The sequence below is a fragment of the Propithecus coquereli genome, unplaced genomic scaffold (genome assembly GCF_000956105.1).
Source record: "Propithecus coquereli isolate 6110/MARCELLA unplaced genomic scaffold, Pcoq_1.0 Scaffold74, whole genome shotgun sequence".
NCBI lineage: Eukaryota > Metazoa > Chordata > Mammalia > Primates > Indriidae > Propithecus > Propithecus coquereli.
In genome coordinates this window covers 3621264-3641266 of record NW_012153507.1, presented here as the reverse complement: position 1 = coordinate 3641266, position 20003 = coordinate 3621264, and the positions used below count along the sequence as shown (strand labels likewise).

Sequence of the window (20003 nt, the reverse complement as noted above, 5' to 3'; positions counted from 1 at the left end):
GATTGATCTACAGCTGACTTATAAAAAAATAAAACATGTTATTTTAGTGATAATAGATGGCATATTCAAAACTGAGAAAAACTTACCCAGGCGGTTTTACTTTTAATGCTCCCCAACTCTGTATGTAAAGCTCTCTACCTATACTTCACTCACCTCTTTTATTATCTCCTCATTCTTTTAATCTGTATCAGAGTCCCTCATGGGCACTAAATAATTCAGAAAAAGGGTAGAAGACAATACAGTCAGCTGGTTTCTTTTAAAACAAGCAGAGGCTACAGCACTGGTATTCATATAAATCTGTAACACCTCTTCTGTCGTTTAAGCAAAGCATTATGTCCCCTCCTTCTCCCTCTCATACACACACCTTTTAATCCTGCACTTAATGGTGTTGGTGAATGAGAGGAAACAGAATGAGAAGACACGATTTAGGAGACTGGTCTCTTTCTAAACCTTTCACATAATCATTAGCAGTATGTTCAGATGTTATAGACTCTGTTTTGAAAAGAATGATTAGTAATTGATTTCAAATGCCTTTGCTTGCTCTAAGGAAATATATGAGGAGAAAAAGAAGATATGAATTTGAACTTTCTGGAAGAAGTTATTTCATTTTAAAAGGACTACAAATTATCCAGTGCCACTTTTACCCCTGTTTTTCCAAACCTTACAAAATTCTAAAATAATTAAAAATTAGTATTAAAAATATTGACTCTATTATAGCATATTAATCTCAGAGAGGTCAGATTTAGGATATAGTAGAGTTACATTTTATGTCCCTATATATATAATTTACATTAATAAATATAGTACATTTATGCCATTTCATAAGACTTAAGCAAGTCTGTATGCACAGTGAATAAAGCTTTAGAGGATTTTGGAGACCTGGGTTTTATTAATAGTCCCAAAGTTTGGGAAAACTTCTGAATATATTCTGTTTCTGTTCTAGACATTTTGTATTATTATTTAATTCCTGTGCCAGTCTGGAGTGGGTAGGTGATAATTCCCATCTTGTAGATGATGAAATTAAGGTTCCAAAAGATTAATAAGTTGCCCAGTGGCACAGAAGAGTCAGGATTTGAACCCAGGTCTTGTGGTCTTCGTGTTGTAGTTAAAATTGTAAGATATGTAACATGGAATACTAATTATTCTAATAGCTTGGCTACCTCTATCTAAAACAGAGATTTTTCTTTACTGCTTATTTGTAATTTGCAATTGGTAAGGAATATAACATTGTAACCAACATATACAACATTATAATCCCATGTAACAAACTATTAAGTTATAGTTTATAAATGTCTTCTGATCTTAAATATCTTCTACAGGAAAATGGAATTTTTTCTTTTTTTTAATGAACAAACTTAGTTTGAAGTCTTAACAAATTTATAAATCACAGTTATTCAAATTACATTTAGAAACATTTAAGTGAAAATTTGTAAAATCAATACATAATGAACTGCTTTAAGTGAATGGTTTATATAGGCCTACTCTCAGTTTTACATTAATACTATAATGGAGAGCAGCATTAGGACAGATAATCCTCAGAATAATTTTGGCATGTAAAATGATGTGTACTAATAGTTGATGGCTAGGTGGTGTGTTCATAAGTGGTTGGCCAGCGCCAGGCACACTGCAGGCCTGATTACTAGTAAGAATGAGACTTCAGGAGAATGAAACTGTGGCAGACTCAGAATTGCCTTATATGCTAGTGGGTAGATTCTGAGTTGCTAATGTTCCCCCTCCCAGATGCAATGGTTGTTCAGAATTTTTAGCCTTGTAAGATAGTAAAATATAGTTCAATTTGTTAATTTATTTCATGAGATCTTTTTCTTTCTTTAGATGTGCTTGGGATTACAATAAATTGTTTCAGAGAAATAACAAATGTCTTCTTAGAACAGCAAAAAAAACCCAAAACCAAAAAAAACAAAATAAAACTAAGTATGCCATTTGCAGGATAAGTGGCATATATTTGTTGAATTTCAGTAGGTGCAGAGCATTATATCGATGCCCAGTAAAGAACAAGATACTACTACATTAATGAGAGACAGAGTGGACTGGTATATGATAAGCCCAAATGCATGGTAGTGGTATGTCATAGGTTTGTGCTTAGTTGGAGGATGCCCTGTGTTGGGAAACCTTTTTAGAAGAAATGAGCCTAGAGCTGAGATTTAGGCCCTGTTTACTGTGTGATCCCAGAATTACTAGTGAAATGGGTTGGTAAGTAGGATAATTTTTTTTTTAACTGAACTTTGTGGACCTTTTAGAGTTGCATAGACAACACTTTAGGCAAAAGATGGGAACTTAGACAGGAAAGAAACTTTAGTTGTGCTTAGTTTTTTCTACCATCTGTGGCAAGGAAATGATTATATTAGAGTTAGGTATTAAAATGATTGGAAGGACTGTGCTTCAATCCCCTTAGTCCTTTTCTTCTCTATTTATAAGATTCTTATTATGTATGACAAACCTTGATTGCAAACACTTCTTTAGCCATATATAATGATGTATTTTCATGAGAGTAGGGCTGTAAAAGTCAATCTCATTAAACAGACTTTTAAATACTTGAAAAGAAAATAAATTTTATTTTGAAATAATTTCAGACTTACAGAAAAATTACCAAAAAAAAAAAAAAAAGATTTCCCATATACTTTCCCCCAGATTCCCCTACTGTATGCATAATTATTTTTCTGAACCATTTGAAAATTAGTGAAAACATAATGATCGCTAACCCCTAGGGGCATTATAAGTAGAATATGCAATTTACCCCTAAAGAGGCATGTATCTATAACCTACTCTTAAATACTTGTGCTGTGAGCTGAATTGTCTCTCCCCAAAATTCATATGTTGAAGCCCTAACCCCCAGTACCTCAGAATGTGACTATATTTGGAAACTGTTTCTAAAGAGATAATTAAGGTTAAATGAGGTCATAGGGTGGGCCCTAATCCAATATGACTGATGTTTTTGTAAGAAGAGATTAGGACACAAACAAACACACAGGGAAGACTATGTAAAGACACCAGAAGAAGATGGCCATCTACAAGCCAATAGGAGAGGTCTTACAGGAAATCAACTCTGCAACACCTTGATCGCAGATTTCTAGCCTCCAGGATCATGAGAAAATAAATTTCTGTTGGTTTAACTACCTTGTCTGTGGCACTTTGTTATGGCAACCTCAGAAAACTAATAATGCTTTGTAAAGGATAGCATAAGAATAAGTTTTTAAGACAGTATATGAGAAATGTCTTTAAGATAAGTCCTGTACATTTACTAAAATAATCTGGATTAGTGTGAGAAGTTCGAGCCTGTTTACCTTTTCTTTGTTTGAAAAAAAAAATAACACCTGGAGTAGGGGTTGAGAGTGGGGCATGGTAGGTAGCTCAGTAAGAATGTCATTCTGTTGCTTAGCAGCAGATGAGAAAACCAAGAGTGTTTTTTTAAAGGTTGGAGTTATAAATGGAACACCTGCATCCAGTTTTGATTGCCTCACTTCAAGAATGATAGAGCATAAATTGGAAGAATCTGAAGAAGTGAAAAAACTGATTATAGGTATTGTGGGGGACTAGTATATGACAGTAATCCATAAGTGTGGTTCAGCAACTGTTTACTTGGCCTACTAGGCTGTGTCGACAGTTTCAAGAACCCCTCTGCTTTCATCTTCATGAACTAAAAGACAACAAAAGAATTTGATCTTTACTTCTGTAGGATATCAACGTTTTTCTGTTTTCTTTTTTCTATGCCAGCTTATTCCACAAGAGTATATACATAAGTAGAAATGCATATTACCCTGTCTCTTGATGAAAGTGCCTGGTCTTTCCCACTAAAGATATATTAACTGTCTTTTGAAAAGAGTATGATTTGATTTAGTGTTGTGAATTTGCCTTCTGACATGTGTATATGGTGGTCTCCTTTCTGCATTTTTATTTGATTTAAAGAACACCTTATTGTATATTGGTAAGTAGAGCAATGATGGCCTTTCTTTTAATAGAGCTGGTGGAACTGACAAACTCAGACTGTAGGACCAAACTGTATGGCAAATGAAGAGGATGGCCTCTCCCTTAACAGAGCCAGTGCTGATAACTAAGACCAAGAGAAGAAATTGAAATAAAAAGAACCTACTTTGGTCACTTAAATAGACTAATGCAGGCTGTCATTAGCTGTCATCTAAAATGCAGTCTTTCAAACAGATTAATTTATCTAGAAAACATATAAAACAGAAGGATATTAATAATTTGTTTTTAAACAGAATCAAGAATTAAGATTTTAATAATTTATAATAAGTTTAATTTATTAACTATCATATGATTAACAAACTTTCTTAGAGTCCTTGGTATGTGTCTCCAGGGTAGAATATATCTATACTTCTCTATCCTCATTGGCCTTGTAGAATTCCAGTGGGAATAGGAGGCTTTGGGTGTGTATGCACGACCTGAGCGAATGTGTTGTGGTTCTGTTAGGGTCAAGAAGCCTGACTTGTCAGTGCCGTGAGGGAGGAGATGATCTCTTGGAGAGCAGACACATTATCAGCTACATTCATGACAGTGACCCGTAAACCAGGTATAAGAAATCTACCTGGAAGGGACATTATTCATTAGAGATGGCTGATTAGCCCATTCTCTCACTGTTGACTCTCCCAAGGAAAGCTAAATTACAGTTATAAGACTTGTTTGGTGAGTTTAGAATGAGAACATTGAGAATTAGTTATGTGACTCAAACGTTTAATGGCCTCAGCACAGGACTGTTTGACACTTTCATCCTAACAGGAAGGAAAGAAGTGCTTTTGAAAGAAGATAAAGTCTTTGGACCAGAGCACTCTCTTAGCTGGGCATCATTTAGACGAACTGTGTCAAACAACTTATGTCTCAGACTCCCCTTACGTGCTTCCATGACAGTCCAACTCTTATCCCTCTGATCAAAACATTCTTTCTTTATATATTTAATGAGGTTACTGTCAAGTCTAGTTGGTGTGTGAACTACCATGTCTTTTTGACTATAAATCTCTGCTATCATCCATTATGGGTTGTTATGGAAATTGATCAGTTTGGTCATGTATGAGGAAAAATGTATTCGACTATATTATTGTAGGAGAGATTAACTACAATGGTAAAAATAGGGTCCGAAATGGGATGGCAGGGCAAGACAAGGGTGTGTGAACATTCAGTCTTAGATTTTGTTTCATCATACACACACGTTATTGGAATTTGACAAATTATCTGAACCTCAAACTTATACTTTAGAGCTAAAATTCTAAGTCTGTGGTCTATGGTAGCTATAAAACATCTACAGTTAGATTTAGAGAACTTTCCTTTTTTTCCTCAAAGGTATGTGTACAAAGCTTTATTAATTTATGCCATTTACGATCTTTAACCTTTTCTTTTTAAAGATCAGAATTTTAACTCTTCCACCACAATGTTGATCTTAAAGTTTAACTTGTAAAAAACAGTATTATTTTCAAGTTGTGATTATGTATCAGCATATAATCTATACTGTATTGTATTAATATATTTCAGTTATATAAAAGAGAACAATTTATAGTAGATGGTTTATAGCAAATTTCTATAAAGTAGTTGAATTTAAATATTCTGGAAAGGTGATTGTTTGTTTCTACATATGGGTAGTTTCAATTACTTTAAATAGTTCTCAAAATACTTCAACTTTTACTCTATATTCTCCTTCCCCAAATTTATCAAGATTAGAATACTGGGGCCAAAAAAAATTAAAATTGGAGAGAGATTCACATTTATGTGTGTATTTTAAATTTTAATAATTGAGTGTTTGTATTTTTAGGATTTCTTTGGAGGTATTTGTTAAACAAATTTATGGATTTTTCTTTTAGTGGATATACTTTTTAAAAAATTTACCGTATTACTTGAAGATGTTGCTCTGATATGTTTAAAATGTATCATGATCAGTGAAAGTTCACTTGTTTGTGATCTCATGATGTCACTAGTTTATATTTTAGCTAGTCTATGACTGTAATATATAAACTTGTTATATGTCCCTTTATTGATACGCTTTCTAGGAATCATATTTTAGAATGGGGAATACTAACTTGGAATCCTACCTTCTTATATTAGAAGTGTTATAATTAAGGTTACTTTCTTTATTAAAGATAAATAATTTTAACACTGAGCAAAAAAAGTCATAAACTAGTTATAACAGCTATAAACCTACATTAGTGTAAAGTAGCAAATGCAGTACTGCATACATTGATTTTACATGGTCTCAATATATTATAAAATGTACAGGGATGCATAAATATAACTCTACTGTTATAAATCTGGACTACCTAAAAGTTATATGTGAGTATAATAAACATTAGTTATTTTTATTAAGTATTTTTGCTTGGCATTTTAGAAGTCTGGAGGATGGGAAGTTTTGAAGTTTATAGATAGCATTTCTTAAAAAACTGTCAATGAAAATTTGAATTCATGCCTTCTTTTACCTATTAATAAATTTCCTTGTAACAAGAAAGACATTAATAATAATTCTTTAAAACTGCATGGCACTTCATATCTGCTGACACCAAACTTTCACATCTGTTATCCCTCATTTCACTAACTAAAACTATTTTTGAAGTTGAAATCATTCTTTTTAGAAGTAGTCATTGTAGCTTCTGAATATTTGGAGGCTTCATTAAGGACACTATGGGGAATAAAATTGCTAAACAAATAAATGGGAGGGCAGTTGTAAAAGAAGGGAGAAGCAGTCTTCCTCCAATTTTAATCATCGGAGTATGGTGTTTATGGATTAATTCCTTCACAATCCTTTTCTGAGTTGTAAAAGATGGTCAGGAGCCCTCATCCTGTAAGTATGCTTTTCAGTTGTTTTTGCTTAACTGCGTTGATGAAAACTGTTTACACTGAGATTGTCTCTTGCTTTTCTCTCTATTCATAACCTGTTACAATATTTTGCTATTTATTCCTTTACTTTTGGCAGCTCTCTATTTATCGTGGCTGAATATCATCTGATCTACTTGAACATTTAATTATGTGTTTACTCTTCCAGGTTGGTCCCAGGTTAAGAAGCTATTTATGCTTCTTCACCTGGATGTGGGAAATTGTTGAATTTATTACTTATAGTTATCCATTGGATTTTGAAGCTGCTAAACAAGGTTAATGGGTAGATTTTAGGTGGAATGTAAAAAAATTCTCTCTTTATGAGCATATATTCTGCTACTAGATGACAGCATTCACCTAGAGTATGTTTTGATAATTTTATAAAAGAAATTATCATGGATCCAGTCACTCTGTAGTGAATTCCTTTCCGTAGTGATTTAAATAAGGTAGGCCTTTGTTTGAAAATTACAAACTCATTCAAAATGAATCTGCTGCCTTGAATTATTAAAGCTACCTTTTAAATTGTATTTTAATTTTATAGAACTACTCTTGTAGCTTCTATTGAATGAGTTTTACAGAACTAACTAGTAGAATTTGTAGACTTGGGGACTTAAGAGATACCTTAAGTCTTAAATAAGAGTTTCATAAAATTTTTCACTTTTTATTTCTGAATGCCTTTTTCATAGTAAACTTATTAATGTAGCTTTGATCTATCCATTTGTGTGTTCTAGATGTGTAGGAGTGCTGCAAGTACTCATTATGGTAGAATTGTTTTGTTCTCTTAAGTAGGAGTCAGCAAACTTTTTCTGTGAAGGGCCAGATAGTATTTTGGGCCTTACAGGCCTTATGGTCTCTATCACAGCTACTCAGCTCTGCTGACGTAGTACACACACAGCCATACGCAATACATTAATGGGTGTGCCTGTCCAATAAAACTTTGTTTTCAGAAGCAGGAAGTGGGCTGAATTGGGCCTGTGATTTGCCAACTCTTGCTCTAAACTATTGAGGCTGTGATCGCTACAAAGTCAGGCCCTTTTGTATCTAGGCATGAAGAGTTAATTTCTCCATGGTGTCTTCTCTTTGCTTTGGCATAAATAGCAATGTTTTAATTCTGAATACTAGCAGCATAGAAAAAGAACATTCTAAATGTATTTTCAGAGGAAATCGGTTAACTGGATTTAGTGAGATTACAAACTGATTCCATAGTTATGTCCTCTAAACTTGGGTACTCCCATAGCCTCTGGCTTATCACTGATGAGCTCTGTTGGAGAAAGCCATGAAATTTGTGCTTGCTCACCTCAGTGCTACCTGCTAACACTTATAAATCTCTGTTTCACTCCTTGTTACATTGTTCATAGCATCTCTGGTCATCATAGCTTTTTCCTTTACCATCACCTCCATCTCCCCATATCTTGGTCTCAGCATTTGATCTCACATCTCTTATTCAATAAAGATGAGTGACGTTATTCAACATGAATCTTTTATTTCATGTTAGTTCCTTTTTAAGGTGAGGATGAAAATTATAGTTCTTTAATATTAAATTATTTTCTAATTCCCAATTTAATGTGCAGACTGATTAAGTTATTTTAAAATATTACCTGAATAAGTATAGTATGCCATGAATTCCTCTTCTACAACTTAAAATTCTCCCAAAGAAAAAAATGCATCCACATCCACATTTTCTAGATATATATGATTAGACTCTCAGTCTAAAAGTGAATTAGGAGAATATGCTGTTAGGTCTATGCCTTAAAGTTACAATCTTTAAGATGGAGAATAGCAATAGATACGGTTTCTCTAAGGGATGGTCCAAATAGGTTGTCTTACTCTTATTTTTAATTAGAAGAACTGATTCTTTAGGGAATTCATCTCCAACTATATCAAAAGAATCTTATTGTTCCAGCCTGGGGGTAATCAGTTAGAGCTAGATGACAGTGTTGCATAGTTGTCCAAGCCAGCCCAGGAGTTTAGATGGAAGTCTTAGAGAAAGGAGGGATTTTGGCCTGGGCAAAAGGTACATAGTGACCTGGCATTGGCCACGCCTCACAGTCAGAACTGAGAAAGCCTCCTACTGGTTCTGCAGTATCCCCAGTGCCACAGCAGAGCAGGACCTCTACACCTTCAGTAGAAGTCCTCATTCTGGAAGGGGGCAATCTGTAAGACCCTTAGGGAGGAATAAAAAAAGTGGAATCTGGGGATAAATGTTCAGAGAAGTAAATGAAAGCATTTAAAAAAAAACGTAGAAATTATGAAACATAAACAGCTAAGACAACAAGAACAAATAGTTGTGAAAAAGAACTGATTAGAAATCTAGAAAATAAATTATAGTCATTGGCATAAAATAATCAGTAGATGGGATAAATTCTAAATGGGACACAGAATTGCTAAATTACAAGTCTGAGCTATGTTCTCAAATTTGTAAAAGCTAATGAATGTCAGGTACTGCTATAAGTTCTTTATATCATATCAAATATAAATTCATTTAATCCTTAAAGCAACCCTATTCATTTAATAAGAATATGTTGTGCCTGCTTCTAATCACTGTATTATTTATCTATGGCTGTGCATCAATTACCCCAAAACTTAGTGGCTTAAAACAACCTACATTTATTATCTCATACAATTTCTGTGGGTTAGGAATCTGGGAGTGGTTTAGCTGGGTATTTTGGGCTCAGGGTCTCTAAGGATGTTGCAGCCAAGTTGTTGGCTGGTGCTCCAGTCATGTCAAGGCTTGACTATGCCTGGAAGATCAGCCTCCAAACTCATCATGTGACTATTGGTAGAGCTTCTGTTTAGCTTGTGGCTAAAGGCTTCTGCTCTCTCCACAAGGGCCCCTCCATAGGCTGCCTGAGTGTCCTCAGGACCTGGCAGTGGCTTCTCCCAAGCGAGCAGTGGGGGAGGGAGGAAGTCAAGACAGGATCCACAGCCCTTTTATAACTGTATTAGTCAGGGCAGGGTTATTCTAAGAAACAGAACCAATAGGAGATAAATAAAATATTTATTATAAGGAATTGGCTCATGTGATTATGAGTCCGGCAAGTCTCAAGATCTGCAGGATGAGTTGGCAAGCTGGAGAGCCAGGAAAGCTGATGGTATAGTTCTAGTCTGAAAGCAGACAGGCTTAAGACCCAGGAAGAGCTGATGTTTCAGTTTATAGGAAAAAACAATGTAAGTTTGAAGGGCATTGTGCAGAAAGAATTCTCTCTTCCTTGGAATTGGTCAGTCTTTTTGCTCTATGCAGGCCTTCAACTGATTGGATGAGGCCCACCCACATTAGGAAAGGTAATGTACTTTATTTAGTCTACTGATTTAATTATTCATCTCATTCAAAAACACCCTTACAGAAACACCCAGAATAATGTTTGACCAAATATCTGGGTGCCCCATGGACCAGTCAGGTTGATACATAAAATTAACCATCACAATAACCTAATATGAAGAGTGATGTGCCATCACATCTGCAATGTACTGTTTGTTAAAAGTGAGTCACTAAGTCCACCCCACACTCTCAAAGGGAGAGAAATTAAGCTTTACTTCTAGAAGGAAGGAATATAGAATAACATGGGGACATATTTTTCAGACCACTTCAGGAGCTGGTACCTGGTACTTATGAGACTCCAATGTTCATTGAATAGAAGTTCCAGAAGAAATAAATGGAATGAATGATAGAAAAGTAATATTTGAAGAGAGCATTGCAAAGAATCTTCATCTTCATCTTTCACAAAGAAAGATATGAGTCTTCAAATCAAATTTGTACTCAGGGTATCAAATAAAAATGAAAATAAATCTTTATCTAGATGCATTGTGATAAAATTGCAAGACAAGAAAAATAAAGGGACAAGAGAGAGAAAAGACATATTCCCACAGAGGAAGACAACTAGTCTGATGACAGTAGACTTACTGTCAAATAATAGAGGCTAATAGGCAATGGAGTAATATTTTCAAAGTGTTGAAAGAAGATAACTATCATCTTAAAATTTTAATCCTGGCTAAACTTTCATTCAAGATTGAGGGTAAATCTAAAATATGCACAATAAAATTTATTTTAATAAAGATTAAGAGTAAATATTCAGACTCAAGTTACCTTTGTGTCTCTAATTCCTCATCTATAAATGGAAATGATACTCCCTTTTAGTTTGTTATTTGTTCTATTCACTGTTATATTCCAAGTGCCTAAACAGTGCCTGACACATAGTAGGCATTCAATAACTATTTATTAAATGAATGAATGAGTGAATCGGGTTGTTGTAGGGTTAATATATATAAAGAATTTACAGCAATGCCTGACATGTTAATAAGTACTCAATAAATGTTACTAAGATTTTATCACTCACACTCACTTGAAAAACTATTAAAAATATTTATCAACAAAAAGAAAAAGTCTGTAAGGAGGTATCATATATAAAATATCATTACACAGAAATTGGTAAAATGCTGGTAAATTCTTATAACTAATGAACATGGGGTGGGGAGAAAGACTAATCTTTTTGCATTATTTTTAAAAAGGTGAAACTAAAACCTTTAAGGTGATTCTAAAATTCATGTAAAAGAACAAAGGGATATCCAATTTTCCCAGCACCACTTATTGAATTGGTATTCTTTTCCATGGTGTATATTATTGTCTGCTTTGTCGAAGATCAGATGTCCACAGGTTGATGGTTTTATGTCTGGGTTATCTGTTCTGTTCCATTGGTCTATGTGTCTATTTTTTCTGCCAGTACCATGCTGTTTTGGTTACTATACCTTTGTAGTATAGCTTAAAGTCTGATAAAGTGATGCCTACAGATTTGTTCCTTTTGATTAAGTTACTTTGGGTATTCAAGCTCTTTTCTGGTTTCAAACAAAGCATAGAATTATTTTTTCTAGATCTGTGAAAAATTATATTGGTATTTTGATGGGGATTACATTGAATCTGTAAATCACTTTGGATAGTACGGACATTTTAACGACATTGATTCTGCCGATCCGTGAGCATGATATGTTTTTCCATTTGTTTATATCATCTACAATTTTCTTCCTCAGTGATTTGTAGTTCTCTTTGTAGAGATCTTTCACCTCCTTGGTTAAATACATTCCTAGATACTTTATTTTCTTTGTAGCTGTCATGAAAGGTATTGAGTCTTTGATTTGATTCTCAGCTTGACCGTTGTTGGTATATAGGAGTGCTACTAGTTTGCGTACATTAATTTTGTAACCTGACACTTTGCTGAATTTATTTATCAATTCCAGGATTCTCTTGGCGGAATATTTGGGGTTTTCTAGATATAAGATCATATCATCAGCAAAGAGTGATATTTTGACCTCCTCTTTCCCCATTTGGATACCCTTAATTTCTTCTCTTGCCTGATTGCTCCAGTTGGAACTTCTAGCACTATGTTGAATAGAAGTGGTGACAGTGGGCATCCTTGTCTTATTCCAGTTCTAAGTGGGAATGCTTTCAGTTTTTCCCCATTCAGTATGATACTGGCTGTGGGTTTGTCTTATATGGCTTCTATAATTTTGAGATATATATCTATGCCTTTTTAGTTAAGAGTTTTTATCATGAAAGGGTGCTGAATTTTGTTGAATGCTTTTTCTGCATCTATCAAGATGATCATATGATCTTTGTTTTTATTTCTGTGTATGTGGTTAATCACATTTATTGATTTACGTATGTTGAACAATCCTTGTATCCCCAGAATGAAGCCCACTTGGTCGTGGTGGATTATTTTTTTGATGTACTGCTGAATTTGATTTGCTAGAATTTTATTGAGAATTTTTGCATCTATATTCATAAGGGTATTTGGTCTATAGTTTTCTTTTTTTGTTGTGTCCTTTCCTGGTTTTGGCGTCAAGGTAACCACATGTAGAAGATTGAAACAGGATCCAAATCTCTCACCACTCACAAAAATTAATGTAAGATAGATAACAGACTTAAACCTAAGACATGAAACCGTGAGAATTCTAGAAGAAAATGTTGGAAAATCTCTTCTAGATACCAGTGTAGCCAAAGAATTTATGAAGAAGTCCCCAAAGGCAATCATAACAACAACAAAAATTAGTAAATGGGACTTGATTAAATTCCTCTGCATAGCCAAGGAAACAATCAACAGAGCAAATAGAAAACCTACAGAATAGGAGAAAATATGCACATGCTGTACATTCATTAAAGGGCTAATAACCAGAATCTAGAAAGAACTCAAGGAAATCAACAAGAAAAAATCAAACCCCATTAAAAAGTGGGCAAAAGACATGAACAGAAGCTTTTCAAAAGAAGATAGACTAATGGCCAATAAACATGAAAAAATGCTCAAAGTCACTAATCATCAGGGAAATGCAAATCAGAACCACAACGAGATATTATCTAACTCCAGTAAGAATGGCTTTTATCAAAAAGTCCCAAAACAATAGATGCTGGCATGGATACAGAGAGAAAGGAACACTTGCACACTGTTGGTGGAACTGCAAACTAATAATAGTCTCGATGGAGATCCCTCAAAGAAGCAAAAGTAGACCTACCATTTGATACAGCAATATCACTACTGGGTATTTACCCAAAGGAAAAAAAGTCATTTATTCAAAAAGACACTTGCACTCGAATGTTTATTGCAGCAGAATTCGCAATTACAAAGATGTGGAATCAACCCAAATGCCCATCAATTCATGAGTATATTAATAAAATGTGGTATATGTATACCGTGGAGTACTACTCAGCCATAAAAAATGAATCAATACCTTTTGCAACAATCTGGATGGAACTGGGGACCATTATCCTAAGTGAAGTATCACAGGAATGGAAAAACAAACACCACGCATACTCACTATTAAATTGGAACTAACCAACTAGCTCTCATGTGCACAGATGGAAGTAAAACTCAGCAGAAATCAAGCAGGTTGGAGGGGGAGAAGGGGATGGGTGAAATCATACCTAATGGGTACAGTGTACATTATATGGGTGATAGGCACACTTTTAACCCTGACTCAAGCAGTACAAAAGTAATCCATGTAACCAAAACATTTGCACCCCCCTAATACTCTGAAATAAAAAAAAAGAATAAAGTGGTAACAGCAGGAAATAGGCTTTGAAGAATGAAGAGAGGGTTTTTGCACTGCTAGATTTTAAGACTTATAAACTATAATAATTAAAGACTAAAATAATTGGTGCAGGGAAAGGCAAATAGACCAGCGAGACAAAACGACCCAGAAATAGACTCACACATATATGGAAACTTGGTATGTGACTGAAAGCATCACAAATCAGTAAATAAAGTAGAGTCTTCAATAAATTGAACCGGAACAATTGGAGAAAAAATGAAATTTGATATCCTACCTATATTAATATGTAAAAATCAAGTCTAGTTGGGTTAAAAACCTAAGTGTGAAAAAGAAAGACTTTGAAGCTGTCATTTGAGAAAAAAAGAATATTCTTCCTTGGGTAAAGAAGGACTTTTTAGAAAAGACAACAGAATATAAACATAAGGGGCAAAAAGATTAATATGACTTTATTAAAATGTTCATATCTCATAAGATCCAATAAACAAATTGAAAAGACAGTCTCAGATTTAGAGGAGATATTTGTAATAGATGTAACTGAAAAAGATTGGTATCCAGCTTAAATAAAGAATTCCTACAAATCAAGAAAGAAGAAACAACCTGATGGAAAGAAAAATCAGCAAAGGATATTATCAAGCAATTTACAGAAGAGGAAGTAGGAGTAGCCAATAAACATATGATAAGATCCCCATCCTCCCTAGCAATCATACTAACGCAAATTTACCATCCTGTACTCATCAGATAGGCAGATGTTAAAAAGGATGAAAAGTCTATGTGTTGGCAAAGATGTGGAGACCTAACACTCTTATATTACCTAACTACTCTTATATTGCTTAAATCAACTTATTTAATAAAATTTAAGTTATTTAATAAGTTGATTTAAGCACTCAGAAGAGCCATTTTGCAAAATCTAATGAAGTCAAAGCATACCCAAACACCTGAACATTCTTTGTCTGGTATGTGCTCTAGAGACATACTCTCATATAAATGCACAAGGAAGCATGTTTAAGAATGTTTATTCTAAGACTGTTTATAATAGTGAAAATTGTAGACAAGTAAATATCCGTCAAATAAGAGTGTATGGTTATAGTATGTTTACATAATGGAATATTATATAACCATTAAAAATCAATGAATGAGAACTGTATATATCAACATGGACAAATTCCTCACAAATACTGAAAAGGAAGATGCAGAAGTACACGTGGATTGTGACACTGTTTATATAAAAACCATGTAGGACATTATACACTCCTTATAGATATATAATGTATAGTAAAATTATATAACTTTCTTTTTTGAAATTATATAATTTTCAGGCATTCTTTTAAACACCAAGTGATAATAAAGGTTACCTCTGAGGAAGTATGTGAATGGACGGAGGGATACAAAAATGGAGAGAGAGAGAGAGAAGTAAAGAGGCAAAATGTTAAGAGTTGATAAAATCTGAGTCTTGTCTACATGGATATTATGTTGGACCCTATACTTGTTTGTATATTTGATATTCTTCATAGTAAATTTAAAAATAAATTACCAGACAAGTTCCATGAATCATATGCATGTATGTATAGTATGTGTGTTTGTGTATATATGTGTACATTTTTTAACTTAAAATTTCTTAACAAGGATATGTGAGGTCCTTTCTAAAAATTCTGTCTAGTATGTTCTGGATCTGCTCATATGAAAATCTTGTAAAACAACCATTTTATAAAGATGTGGACCTTTAGTAAAAACAAACCTAATGTAAGTAAATTAAAATGGCCAAGTATTATGGAGAACCTCAAAATTAATTTATCTTCAAATACCTTTTCTAATGTTAGCATTCTGAGAGCTACATGGGCTTGTCTTATAAATGATATAAGTTATGTTGAAACTTAAGTATCAAATCAATATAAGCTTTTTTATTTTGCTTAAATTTAAAGAAATGCTCAACAGTGAAATAATTAGACTTAAGTCCAATATCCCTCTAGGGCCTGTTATAACTATTACTATTTTATGTTGCTCTATGTAGTCCTATTTTATGTGAAATACTTTACTACTTTCTCAATGAGAATCTTATCTGGGATTTGACCAGATGTTTTGCATTGTCATTGACACATTCTTCCCCTTTCCCTCAACTGGTATTTTTTACTTTTTGAACACTTGGAACAGATTTAGCAGAGGTTTTATAATAGCTTGATGTTTTTAGATACGGTCTGGTTAAAATGTTTAGAAAGAAATTTTGCCACATAAGTTTGAATAGTTTTTTTAATTTATAAAAGAAAAACTAGAAATTTGAATATTTTTCACTATTTTGATTTTTACAATTCTTCGTGACAGACATGTCATGAAATGAGATTAGGACTTTTAAAAGATATTTTAGATGCCAAGGTTATATAGCAGTGTAGCATACCTTTGGGTTTCTTTAGTGGTGAGACCGTTTTTATTGCACAGGAGAGATGAGCTTAAATGGCAGGAACATGACTAGAAAGTGCGTGTTATACGTGTTTCAGTCAGCATGTTGCTACTGACAGGTGCTCAATGGTTGTTGGTATCCTTGTCAACAAAGAGAATCCTTTGACATTAAAGTCACTGGCTCAATCCTGATTTGGGGTGACTCTATTGGCAGTTCCATCAGGCTGCAGCTGATCAGTGAATGTCAGAGCTGCTGCTGTTCTTCTAGAGTGTCACCAGCCCCCTGTGGGTTCTTTGCTTTTGGTGTTTTTTTTTTGGAGGGACGGATGGTTTAGCTTGTCTTGTTCGGTCTTCACCAGACTTTCAAATTGCTTGCCTTTGGGAAATGAACTGAAAGGTCATAGGGAATATAGGTATCTTTAGGGCATGCAAAACCATATACAAAGTGACGACTTACATGGAGACCAGTAATGATTACCTTGACTCCAAGCCAATCAATGGCGAAGCCTCTGGGGACTCATTAAATGGCATTTGTGGAATCTGTAACCTAGGTTTTGAGCTATATTTCAGGAAAAGCAGTGACAGCCTTTAATGTCTAATTGACCTCTTCTCTTTGTTTCACTTTCATTCACTTTCCGTATTTGCCTGTGATGTGGTCCCCGATGGCAGCAAACGGCACTGCTCAGCATTTTGAACTTCTGTTCAGAGCTTCAGCACCTAAGTTTGGGCAGTTGTGTAATGGTAAGTATTTGAAAATTCTTTATATGGCTCAATCACTTGTTCTGTTTTTCTTTCCGTGGGTGAATTTTCTTCTGACCCACCCAGCGTACCCCATACTCACCCACAGTTTTTCAGATTTATGGTTAACTACTTGGTTCTCCACTTTCAAACATTTTTCTTAAATTGGAGAGTATGTCTTTGAAACACTGGCATTATTTATCCATGAGAGCAAGGAAAGAAGTATAGTGTGGTGGAAAGAGTTCAGTTCTGTACCAAGCCAGAGGTTGTCTCAGACAGGCTATTTACCTTGCTAGGTTTCTTTACAAAATGCCAGTCATATCCAAATGCCAATAATTTAGTAAGTTTTTCACAAAGCTAATTTTAGTTTTTAAATTCTGAGACTATTTCCTGGAAATGTTAATGACAGTAGATAGGTTTATTTTGTTTGTTTATTTTTGTATTTGTTTTGCTGTCCTTACTGGGCAAAATAGAAAGATCGACACCCTATGTTGGAATTCAATTTTGGGGAAATTTTGTTGGTCTGCAAAATCCAAAAGCCTCAGAACCGTTGGACTAGATAAGCTCTAAAGTCCTTCCAGATTTAAAATTATGATTTTATGTGCCCTTGAAAGAGCTCATGGGAAGAATTAAATCTTTTTTATCTAAACCACATAATTACATAGCTTATAAATAATACTGAAACATAAAGGACAGTAGAATTCTCATGGGGAGGGGGTGTGCACGTTCATGCCTCTCCGTGTGCATGCATGTACACATGCGTACACACATACTCACTTGGAATTGAATCTTGCAGTGTAACTGACTATGGAGCAACCATTCCTCTTCACTTCCTCCCCTGCCAAACCAAGGCAGATTTAAGAGATCCCCAAACCATTCCAATTTTGTATCCAGTTAGTAGGAAGACCTGAATAAGCAGGATGGTTTCAAGATTTTACAGATGTTCCTCTGGTATCCTAGGCTTAGAATCAACATGCATGGTCCCTGACATAAAATAGATACCATTTGAACATCCTTAAGAGCTCAACAGTGGCTTTAGAAATGCCCCAAGATTTGGCAGTGTAGACTAGATAGACCTCTTATAATGACTTATTTATCTTCATGTCCCCATGGTCTTTAATCCTTGTGGTTAAGTCTTAATAAACCCCAACTATAGGCTCAGGCCATCCCAGTCTCTGAAAACAATCTTGGGAGCCCACTAGATTATCCTTACTTAGGGTCAAATTCTTACCGTAGTAAGCCATTTCATTGGCTTCTGTGTGTCTCTCTAGTGGCTCTTCCTGATGGGCCCAGTGACATTTGATGGCAGTTTCTGTGCAACAAACCTGCCACTACTGCCACTTATACCTTTCCTTATTGCTAGCCTGTCCTCTTTAGATTGGTAAAGACCCTGTTTAACTTTGGCTAGACATACCTTATTCTGCTTGTAATATATTCGCTTTAAACTGGAGCAACATTCCCTAGAAAAGCAAGCCTCTGATCACAGACACATTAGAGTTGTAATTATATATGTATATAGTTGGAATTATATTTAAGTTAGTCTTTCCAAAGTTAAGCCATGGAAAATTAATTCTGAAGGATATTCAACTAAAAAAGTGTATGTGTGGGGGTGGAATGGAGATTCCTAATCAAAATTAGGAATCTTATTATATATCCTCCTCTTGGAGTTGTACAATCATATGTGCTACAACAAAGAAATGGTTTACCTTTGCTTAAACCAGTATTTTCCAGCCTTACCTGACTGCTAAACCCATTTTTCCTTATTACATTGTATTTTTTACTGTCAATATAATAGCAGTTTTAAAATTTGTGGTACTTATGAAGCTGTTTTCCACATAAATAGTGTACTGTGTTGACTTTGCATGGTGATTATGATCCCTTATATGTCTTCTCTGAGTGTCCTCTCATGGCATACCTTTTTCTGTATTGAATATAATGTAGACACTAAATTAGTTGAGCCCCTTTTTTTCTGAAACTAATCTTTGTGCCACGAGTGCCACTTTGACAGATCTGTAATGACAAGAACTTCTGAGAAGTAGTATCTTGCCCATAACAAACCTAGATATTCTAGTCAGTGCTGTAAACATTTTTGAAGGACTCTCTGGAAATTTTTATTTTCCTTTTGATTGGGAAAGAGAATTAAAAAAATTTTTTTTGAATAGTCATACCTTTGACTTAAAATTATATTATCCATGGTAAAGGAAAGCAGTGAAAGAATAGATAATGAAACCCAAAGTAATCGGAAACTTGCTTTAAGCATTTGTTCCAGCCCACTCTTCTACCAAAGCTTTCATCAAATTCGTAGGTCAGTGTGTTAGAATTAAATTCAACCACCAGTGAGAGAAAAACTCCAAATGACTATGCTTATCAATATAGTTTATTTCTCTTTGATGTAAGTAAAGTATTAAGGTGAGTAGTCCAGGCTGATAGGGTAGATCTACTCCTCAGACACCTGAGAGATGGTAATACCTAGCTTACTGCTCTGCAATCCCTATGGACATACATTTTACTTCATGGTTCAAAATGGGGCAACAGCCATCACATCCCCATGTCAAGCAGTAGGGAAGGGAAAAAGGAATGCCACCTTCCCTTAAGGACACTTTCTAAAAGGTGCATTTTTAGCCTTACTTCCTATTATCCAGAACTTAATCATATGACATACTTTATAGCATGGAAAGCTGGGAAACATAGTTTTTATTGTGGGCAGCCATGTGCTTAAGTAAAATTCAGAATAAAAGTTAATAACTTTAATTAATTGAGTTTTGTATTTCTTTTCTACCCAGTTAGTCCCAGGAAGAGGGAAAAATAATTAAATGACCCATTGGTAAGCTAAGAGAAAGAGAAGTAAAGCATATGTATAATACCCAAGTACCCTAACTTGGTAATTCACTCTAAGTCTGTGCTATCCAATCTGGTAGGTAATAGCCATATGTGGCTATTGAACACTTGAAATGTAGTGAGTCCAAACTGAGATATGATATAAATGTCACATATATACCAGATTTTGAAGG

The 20003-nt window shown here is 34.5% G+C and overlaps 1 protein-coding gene across 1 annotated transcript in view; it reads left to right on the top strand.

Annotated features, from left to right (window-relative positions):
• Positions 1-20003, top strand: part of FBXL4 (F-box and leucine-rich repeat protein 4) — a 74592-nt gene that overhangs the window by 48936 nt on the left and 5653 nt on the right. The window contains exon 6 of the mRNA XM_012661858.1: positions 16924-16995. Coding sequence (XP_012517312.1) covers positions 16924-16995 — 72 coding nt within the window. The remainder of the gene's footprint in view (positions 1-16923; positions 16996-20003) is intronic.